This window comes from Cryptomeria japonica, chromosome 1 (assembly GCF_030272615.1).
Source record: "Cryptomeria japonica chromosome 1, Sugi_1.0, whole genome shotgun sequence".
NCBI lineage: Eukaryota > Viridiplantae > Streptophyta > Pinopsida > Cupressales > Cupressaceae > Cryptomeria > Cryptomeria japonica.
The window spans coordinates 346,575,204-346,585,765 of record NC_081405.1 but is presented as its reverse complement, the minus strand read 5'-3'; the positions used below and the strand labels follow the sequence as shown (position 1 = coordinate 346,585,765).

The 10,562-nt window shown below is 34.3% G+C and overlaps 1 protein-coding gene across 1 annotated transcript; it reads left to right on the top strand.

Annotated features, from left to right (window-relative positions):
• Positions 1 to 470: 470 nt before the first annotated feature.
• LOC131874556 (uncharacterized) lies at positions 471 to 1,758 on the top strand. The gene is made up of 3 exons (XM_059217989.1): positions 471 to 605; positions 813 to 929; positions 1,331 to 1,758. The coding sequence occupies exons 1-3, from the start codon at positions 528 to 530 to the stop codon at positions 1,400 to 1,402; spliced, it is 267 nt and encodes an 88-aa protein (XP_059073972.1). The 5' UTR covers positions 471 to 527; the 3' UTR covers positions 1,403 to 1,758.
• The last annotated feature ends 8,804 nt before the right edge of the window (positions 1,759 to 10,562 follow it).

Here is a 10,562-nt window from a genome sequence, read left to right as displayed (position 1 = left end):
TTTTGGAGGACAGAGGTTACATTCTTTGCTTATATAATTTCATAATGGATCACTAATCAGCAATAAATGAATGGATGGCTGTTGAATGCCTCAAAATGGCAACAGACATCCATATACAACCAGAAATGGCTAAGCTGTAACCTGGGGCTCTAGTCTTAATTATTTGCATATTCCTGGGGATTGAAATGCATGGGGAGCTTTGTTACCAGGAATCCAGATAGAGGTATAGCTAGTTGTTGGTTGCAGCAATCATAGTCCATAAGAAAAACCAGATGGTAAACCAATCATATCCATCTTCTCACTAACAGGTAGTAATTGCATATAGTTTAGAATCAACGTATATATACACATCACAATTTTCTAGCAGCCCTGTTCATTTTCACATCCATGAAATTAAAAGATATCATCTAAGAGTGAAATGTATATTTTGAAAATCATCTCTTTTCTTGATTATGGTGCCAAATGAAAATGCATGCTTCTTTTCTGTAGTCTATTAAGTTTTTGTGAATCTTGGACATGCAGCCTCTATGGTGAATGAAGTGTCTTATAGGTGTGTGAATGAATCATTATCTGCTCGAGAACTGGTTTCAGATACAACTATAGAGGTACCTCTCTATCTTTCTTGTAATAGAGTTGGATGACCAATGCAAGTGATTTATTCAGGTTGTAATTCTTTGTGGTTTAAGTACCATTTAATTGCAAATTAATAACATGACACTGAATTTTACAAGTTTCCATCGATATGCATTTTTGATTTTTCAGAAATGTGTGTGAACTGTTGTGGTTATTGGTACTAATCCAAGGTTTATCAGGTTCTCATTGATATACCATTTGCATTTCAAGCTATGCCTGTTGGACTTATAGAGTCTACAGGAAACCAAGTTTTGCAACAAGTGCTTCGAGTGATGCTGCCAAGATTCCTAAGCCAGGTTGGTTGGGTTTTTGGTCTTTTGACAGGCTACAGCATCATGCTTCAATTTTATTGTGTCCGGTCATAATGCCTCCACATTTCCACCAAGTGATTTATATCCAAGTTTTCGGTTAGACAATAACGGAACAGGAGAAATCCATCTGTCTATACAGCAGTCTTATGATGTAGTTTATTTCTTTATTTGTGGAAGTTTGACAAATATTTGTTTTTGTACCTGATGCAAAGATCTTAAATGCACTTGTGTTGGCCACCTATTTTACCGAATCTTGTTCTTGTCGATATTTCAGATACATGTGTAATCTCATTGTTGTCTTCCAGTTAATTTGGCCGACCATGGTATTTTCCTTTTCATCAGCATTTTTGGTTCAAATGCTTAACATTTTGTCTCATTTTTTTCAGCTTGCCAAGGACTACAGGGCATGGGCTTCTGGCGACACATCTCGTCGACCCCTTGGAACAGGGCATATCTGATAACAATCTAGGAAGAGCAGAAAAATAAATAGATTCCCATTATTTTAGGGGTGTGGTTTGTACCAGTAAATTTCTTTTGTGCTAGTTTCTGTTTAAGAATTTTTTATTTTTGTAGTTGATTGTTTGTTGGTTCTTTTTTCAAATTGTCTTGCATTTCAATATGTATATAACCCAGTATTTATTCAGAAAAAAGAAACACATTCCTGCCACTTGCATATCATCTGCGAGGATGGGCACATTCAGAGTCGTACTATAATGCTTTATTAGTGAAGTAAGGTGGTGGTTCTCTCTAACCCCACTAATTGTATTGTAATATAGACTAATTGTAAAGATGGAATGGATATGGTTTATATTCACACAGTGTGAATTGACTGTTAGAATGTACTGGGAAAAACTGTCTTCCTTGCTGGAATCTCACCTGATTCTGTAGGTAACATCAATCGGTGTGAACAACAATAAGCCTTGACAACTATGGTGTATGTTGATATCAGAAAACTAATAGAAATATGAAATATTAGAGAAATGGTAAATTATTAATCTTTTTTTAACACAGAAAGGCTTTGCCTTTTATTACATGGAGAGGATAGAACCCTCCAAGAGACCAGAAGAGGGAGTAGACCTGGGGCCATGTAAGGGATCAGTTACAGTTATTACAACTGGATTAGAAATGAGGAGACCTGTGGGTTGTGGTCAAGCCCATGATGGATTATGGGCAGGGATCTAGTTGAGCACCCTATGTTTAGGCTTAAATAGTTAAATAAGTACATTAAATTTTAAGTAAAGAATACATTTTCAACCAAATTAATAAATTTTAAATACTTTAAAAACTAAGGCGGTCTTATGCCATAGACATTATGCTAACTTCTGAATAATTTTTAACTACTCATTGGAAAACAGTATATGCACAACTATGGGGTCCTTTTACATAGTATTTACATAGTAGGGAGGGCCTCTTGCTGTTCTGCTTGAACATGTAGCCAAAACTATTCACATGAAAATATGACTCTTTACTATGGATAGAAAAGTTTCTAAAGAAAATAATGGAAACACTGAATATAAGTGAGAAAAATAAATTGCCTTTGCAATTTTGATTAAAATGATCCTTCTACGTTAATAAATGGAATGTTCTTCCTAAATCGAGTTGTTATACAATGACACGAGGAGGAAAGGCTATTGCTCTGTTGGTATTACATAATCATTACTTCGAGAGCGTTGTAATTGTGTGTTTTTAAAAGGTGGATAAACGATTTTAAATGTATTGAGAATATTAATTTAAATAAAGTTAGTATTCATATTTGACGTAGTGGGTATGCTGATTGATATTTGTATTTAATATATTTGTTTAATGAATATGAAATTTCAAAGTAGTATATATATTTTTAAAATGTAATGTATTATATAAAGGACATAAAACAAGGGGTTGAATGAGTTATATGTATTGTGTTGCATCCTATGAAATTGTTGGTAGTTGAAGGCTGGGAAGATATGTAGATCTATTAGGTGTAGATTAGAGGGATTTTAATATGCTTAGATGATCACTGTCTCCAATGTCTATTGACACTCTTTGAATGAAGATCTTATGGTTTATGTGTTTTGAAAGCTTATACTATCTTGAGTTGGAGGCAGCAATGAGGACAAGTAATTGAAACAATTGAAATGGGGTATGGTTGTGTAGATCCCAAGGTGGATTATTATAATTGTCAAACTTGATTGCAATAAGTATGTTTGATTGGGTGCTTTGTTGTCAATTTTGTAGATTAATTGAATAACATGTTAGACACTACGATGAAAATATTACCAAAATAATGATTTAATTTGATAAAACATGTGATTAAGTCAATAAAATTAATGTATCAATAAAGATTAAAAAAAACCAAATGCAAACTACATGAACATGCATGTGAACAAATCTTTGTGGGAAAACATTCTACCATCAAAGAGAGAAAAGTTTTTATTATTCTCAACGAAGAGTATATATCAATACAATCACTTCTACCTCTAATAGTAATGAACATCATAATATTACTTCTTGAAGAACCATGCAATTCTTTATCTTATGACTTCAATATATAAAGAAGTTAAAAAATAGAAACCATTTAGTCGTATTGAAAATTATGAGTCTAAACTAGGAGTCAATTAAATTCAATGTTCCATAGTCATGGCAATTTGACTTTGAATTGCAAGTGGAATCCTCTTATGCGTTTTACACATTATACTTTTGTTATGTATCATAAATTGCCATAATTGTCAAATTGACCATTCTTCAAATTCGAAGGCATTTGTTGTTTTTGTCTTAACCACCAAATTAGATAGATGCTCTAAAACTCCTAATTTTGTCTCTTTCAATGTAATATCTATATCCAGTGCTTATGCAATATCCAAGTATTTTAAATAATAAATGATGCCTCTGCCATCACATTGGTGTCCCATTTTGCCCACTTCATGATGTATGGAGTTCATACATTATTTAACATCTACATAAGTAACTACAATTTTCAAGAGAAGGTGAATGAAATTCTTTTTTTTTTTACCGTTTGACATTTACATTGTATAGATAGAAAAACAAACAAATATATCAATTGCTAGAAGAGGCAAGACTTATGGCTACTTGCACTAGCTAAATTTTTGTGTTTACTAGCTTGGTGAGAGACTTTACAACATTAATTAGTGTGTCAACCTTCTATACAGTGACTCTCCCACTCTTAAGCATCTTGTGTACAAAATCCTATTGTACATCAATATTTTTTTTATACAAGCATTTAACATTTTGCCAAAGAAATAACACTTTGATTGTCAACTTTGATATTTACTTTTTGCACTAAAAGCGAATAGTCAAATACTGTCTCTATAACCACACTACCTCCTTGTAGAATGCATTATAGCCATGCACCGTACTTTCGTAGTGGACAATACAATTGTAGGTTGATATTTTCTTGTTTAATTGTTAGCTCCTCCAAATAAAGTGAACACATAATTGCTCATCAATCTTCTATTATCTAAATCATTAGGCCAATTTAAATCAATAAAGTCTTGTATATCAAGCAACTTGCCCACATCATTAGTTCTATGATAATAAATACAATAATTAACAATTTTTCCATAAATATCTAAAAACATTTTTCACATAATTCTAATGTTTCTTGTTAAGGTTAGACATAAATTTGCTAAGAATTCTCATTGCTTGGGCAATGTTTGGTACTTTACAAATCATGACATCTATTAGACTACCTAAGCACTATCATAAGGAACACTAAACATGTCTTCTAAATCATCACTACTTAGGAAATTGATTCAATTATAATTTGGTATAGTAAAGGAATACTAATTGCATTGTAATTTTGCATAGAAAACCACAATAAAATAGCTTGAACAGACACATTACCTAAGCTAAATTTTTTTTTTGCCAACTTGATCTTTGCTGATCTCTATACACAAGATCTATGCCATAGCTCCCAAACATTTCATGTCAAAGGCACTAGATAATTAAGTTTTGAGCTTTGCTACCATTTCCTAATAATTGGTTTTCAATCAATTTAAATAAATACAATGATCACATCCACTCAATAAACACGTTCTAATGCGAAATCATCAATTTTTTGACACCACATTAGAGGTGATTACTTTAATAGACTATAAAATAATTGACTTCAACACTCATAATTTTCAATACGACAACAACTTTAACAACTTTAACACTCATTTGCTCTAGTTTTGAATCACAAGATGCAATTACAAAAAGTAAAAATATAAAAGAAAATAGTTTTGCAAAAAGAGAATTTTATTGAATTCAACTACCTTGTGGTTAACATTGATGTCTCTAAAGGGCTTCCAGCTGAGTTAGAGATTGAATCTTCCTTGGGATCTTGGGTTCAACCACTCGACTTTGAAGGTATCCCCTTTAGATGTCGAAAGTGCTTCCAGACTGGACATGTTGTTGCAGGGTGTGAAACAGATAAAAAGAAAAAAAGACCCGCTTCTTGGTGGAAGGGTGCATCCTCTGAACACTATTTTGTTAAAAAGAAAAGCTTCTCCCAGGTGGTGGCATAGGTTCCTCAGGCTGAGGGTACGCCTCTGGTTGCTGCCTCTGTTTTTGGTGTTGCCTTGCCTCAGGAATGTGTGGATGCCTGCGATGGCATCTTGAGTGATCGTTTGAAAAATGTTGGATCTTCCTCTTCGATGGATGACCCTCCCGCATCTCAGATTGCTGTTGGATCTTCTATTGTCTCTGCCTCTCTGGATGTTGGCTTTGTTCCTCCTGATGATGGGAGGTCCTCTATTCTGGACCCATCCTCTTGGCAAAAGGCTGCTACTAGGGTTGAGGAGGGATGGATTACTGTTAAAAGTAAAAAATCTAAATTGTCCCAGTCCTCTTTTAATATGACCCTTTGATCCCACAAGGGTAGGTCAAATTCTTGATCCTTCCTGGTTGGATTAGGGCTGTTGGTTTGTTGCAGCCTGGTGGTTTTTGGTGGGGGTTTTTATTGTTGTTCCCCTTCTTTTGATTCGCTGTGCCAAATCTCTTTTGTGTTCTGTTTCTTTGAGTGGTCTTTCAAGTTTATCTTTCGGTTCGGGTTGCAGGTCCTTCTAAAACCTGTCTTGTAAAGGGTTTCTGGTCCCTTAAAAACTTGTTTTTCCTTAATCAAAAACATGGGAGTAAATTTTTTCTACAAGCCTTATCTTGTACCTTTCAAATTGACCATTTGCTATAAATTTCTTTTTAAATATATCCACTTGCAACTAATGGGTCTCTTCCCTCAAGTAGCTTAATTAAATCGAAAGTCTGATACCTGTTTGAGGCCATCATCTCATCTTCCATGGTTTCATTCTAAGATTGGTGCTCTTTTGAAGAAAAAATTCCTTCATCCATCTAGGTTTATCATCAATACACGATAAAACAAATATAGAATGAAAATATGAAGCATTATATTTTTCAACTATTCTTTATTGCCCGGACCTTTTTCAGGTTGTAGCAAAAGGCTCGTCCTATGCTTTCTTTGAAATTTATAAAATTGAACTTTCTTCTTCCTCAATATGCATGGTTTTATTTTCTTTCTTCGTCCAATCTATTATTCCACTTATGCATCTTCTTGCTTCTTTGTTTTGGTTTCAAAATGCATGATTTTATTTTCTTTTTCTTTTGGTTGTACTTTATTAGATTTAACTCTAAAATTTATGAAATCACATCTCTAGAATATACAATGTTAGAGGATTCTAAAATTTGTAACTTTTAACATTATAGCTTTTACAAAATAAAATATATTTGTTATCCTTCAAATGCAATTTAGGTTATTTTTATTTAGGAACATCAACAAAGCATTTGTTAGGAAAATCACGCAAGTTGATCAATCCATCCTACATAACCCATGAGAGAAAAGAATGCCTACAAGTATACTTCATAACCAATGCAAAGATCAAAGACATATCACAAGATAACACATGGTATACCTTAGGAAAATCCTTACAGAGGAAAAAAACCTAGCCTCCAAAAGCATCCATGCTCAATATATTATTCAAGAATGAAACATTACAATACATTTATAGAGCCTTCATGAACACTTCTAGAAACATCAATACTCTCCAATACACCCTCCATGTGTCAAAGCATGTATCCGCACATCTCATGCCACGCTTCATATATGCACTCCTCAAAAGAAGACTAAATATAGTGATTGTTGAGCCAAAATCCCAACCAATCAACCTAAACCACTAAACATGTGTCTTCTTTTATAGACTCAAGCTCACAAAAGCACAACTAAGTGGCAAAGCAAAAACACGTGCCTCAAACCACGAGTCCATAAAATCATTGGCTCTACATTTACTTTTCTTGGTACTAAGTTTTCCAAACATTAAATATTTTACTCACAAAATATCTAACTCAATGTTACATACAACTTTATAAGTGGCCCCCGATAACTATTTAATGTGGCTAAACATATATGTAGATGTCTAAATTAATTAATTATTATTTAATTAACTTAAGCCTTTCCACATAATTAATTAATTTAATTGCGTTAGTCCCCTTCTTCTCAAAATTAATTAAATCTAATTTAATTAATTTTATCACTATAGCCTTATAATTAATTTACCAAAATTAATTATTCCCCATTCTTCTAAAATCATTTCAACCTTCATTATTTCTTCTAAACCCTTATTAGTTAATTAATTTCAATTAACCAAGCTAAATACCTAATTCCTACAAGTCACGCTTTCTATTCCTATCATCCAGCCTAATTAATCCTATCCTAATCATATTTGTTATTTACTCCAATTTTATATTCCTCCACTCATTCTCTCTCTTCATGTTCCATCCTCCTAACTTTCCCACTTGCATTCTAATCCCGCATTAGCCCACCTAATCACTCCTCCTAATCACTTGCACGATCCTAATCACCTTGATTGCGGATAAGTCAACTCCTTGCCATAAATGGCCTTTCTCATCTCACCCTCCAAACCTTAAATGCACCAACTTTGCCTCTTCCAAGGAATGTCAAATCCTTGCACATTCCCATGCCTCTTCTTCCAAAGGAATTTTTAATTTCTTTTTCCATTTATTCTCCCCACACAATCTTCTATTTTAGAATTTTTAATTCCCTTGTCCTCCCCCAAGGAATTTTATATTCCTTTTTCTCTTCCCAATGTACTTGGGGAATTGTTCCCCATATACTTGAGAAGTGTGGAGACAAGAAATGCCTTTATGGCAAATCTCTTGGATCTCCCACTTTGTCCTCTCAATCATCCACTTTCTTTCAATCCTATCCCTTCATCTCCATTCAATCTTGGCCCTCCATTTTGAACCTCTCGAATCTAAAAATTGGATTTTCCACCCTCCATAATCATATCCACTTCATTAGTAATCTTATGTTGTCCATTTAAGCTTCAAAATCCATCATCATACCCTCATAATGCCAAATTGTTGCCTCATACACTCCATCTCATCCACGCTTATCATTTGAATCCATCCAATCTTGTTGTGAAGTGGAGAGCAATCCACATATCCCTCACTAAAGGAGAAAATCAAGTGGAGCATAGGGCACACATCCACTTCAAGCTCAATTGAGGAAGAAGAAAAAGCTAAGGTATAATGGTCATTTGCTTTGTTTGAGTGCTTTTATTAGTGTTTTATTTGGTTTATGCAATTGATCATTAGCTACGATGCACCAAAAATAAATATTTATTTTACATAATTAAATTAAACCAATGTTATTCAAGGTGTACAACACCCAATGCTAACATTCTCCCACTTATATACATTGAACAAGGGTTAATCAATGAAATACAACATCATATGTTGGCTTGATGATGATTGTAATGTATTCATCACTTGTTGTCATTGATGAAACACTCTCTCACACACAGATGATTATATTGACTACTGGTGTAACTTCAATTGTTTACACTGTCAACCAGTATACTGTAAACAACCAATATACCTTGTAGTTAATCTCTAACCGGTACTTTGTGTCAATTGGTATGTGCATAAGAGACAACCTGTGGTTATACTAAGTTGGCATCATGATGAAGATCAAGATGGAGATCAAGCGAAGATTCAAGGACAACAATTCATATATTTTATTCAAACCGGTATTGATTGTTCCAATCGGTATTTGGTTATTTTTGTGATGAGTTACCAGCACCGACTACTTGGCGGTAGTTTTTGTGATGAGTTATGGTTACTTGTCTAGATACACTGCACCTAGGAAGTCGTGTCATGATTTCCTTAGGCTGACATGAAATCTGAATGTCTATATATTGACATCTCAGTAAATCTTTTAAAAAGATGATGGTGGGCATGAAGAGTGAAAGTTTTTGTTAAAGAGCGATAAGTGTTAAGATGAAGAGAGTGTTGAAGAGAAGTGTTGAATATGCTTAGAAGGATTTGATCAAGCAAGTATTGTGCTACTCAGAACCGATCAATCATTCTTGTTGTTTTCTAACCATTACAATTGAATCAAATCCCTTAATCAGGTAAGCTCTAACAAGCTTCAATGTATAAATCCTCTAACAAGGTGTTCCATTAGTTTGGATTCTGAAATCCTCCATCGAGGTTACTCCTAACAGGGTACTACCTTTAACAGGGTATAAGCTTCTAATCAAGCTTTGGGATCTCTAACAAGATTCGATCTTAGCAGAGCACTTTGTGGATCTTAACCGGCCAGTTATCTATTATTGCAGATAGTTAACTTGTGAGTTCCATCTCACCGTGGTTTTTACCTATTTGGGTTTTCCACGTATAAACACTTGTGTTATGGTGGATTCTTTACTTTTTGTGGATGTTGTTATATCATTTTGGATTACATGCACTGTGTTTAAAAGCTTTGTTAAGTTCATCTACCGGTTAGTGTTTAAAGTAGTTTGGTTTTTGGTGTCACTGATTCACCCCCCGCCCCTCTCAGTGCTTTTCAAGTCCATCAATTGGTATCAGAGCCTAACTTCTTTGAAGCCTAATCTCTTACAAGGGAGCCTTGAAACCACCATGGGGGACATGAGCTACTTTGAGATGGCTAGAGAGCTAGAAGCTAGCAGAAATGAGCTTGAAAATCTAAGGGTCAAAATGAAAGCTTCTCAAGTCAAAAGGAGAGAGCTAACTGAACAACTATTAGAGATATCTGATAATAGTTCTTCAGATGAAGCCAATATTGATGCTTTAGTAGAGGAAGTTAAAAAGTTACACGGTGAGAAACTGAATTTGAGGAGAGAGCTAGAAGGTCTCACTATTCGCATGAGTCAGGAACTAGAAGCCAGAAGAGTTGCTGAAGATCTTATCAAGGAAAGAGATCAAGAGATTACAAAGATCAAATGGGAAAATGCCACTATGCATGAGCATTTGATTGCTGAAAGAGAAGAAAAGGAGAACCTGCAGCTAGATCTTGAACTTGCATCATCTCTGAAAGAGAACATGTCAAAGCATAATGAAGATCTCACAAAATAGCTTACTGAAGCTAATGAGAAATTGGAGAAGTTCATCAAGAGTTCTACCATGCTGGAAGAACAAATTCAATCACAAAGAATGAAGGGTGATGTCTCTGGACTTGGTTTTCATACAACTGAAAAAGGTGAATCCTCCGGTACAAAGAGCAACAATGTTAAGAAAAAATTTGCTCCTAAAATCAATAAACCTACTGGTAAGAAGGTCTTTAAACCCATCTTCTTTGTTTGCCAT

What these genes read in the sequence shown, in the direction of transcription:
- LOC131874556 (XM_059217989.1), top strand. Translation starts at nt 528, where the DNA reads ATGGTGAATGAAGTGTCTTATAGGTGTGTGAATGAATCATTATCTGCT. An exon ending in TTTCAGATACAACTATAGAG is followed by an intron (nt 606 to 812) that starts GTACCTCTCTAT and finishes AAGGTTTATCAG; the next exon opens with GTTCTCATTGATATACCATT. An exon ending in TGCCAAGATTCCTAAGCCAG is followed by an intron (nt 930 to 1,330) that starts GTTGGTTGGGTT and finishes CATTTTTTTCAG; the next exon opens with CTTGCCAAGGACTACAGGGC.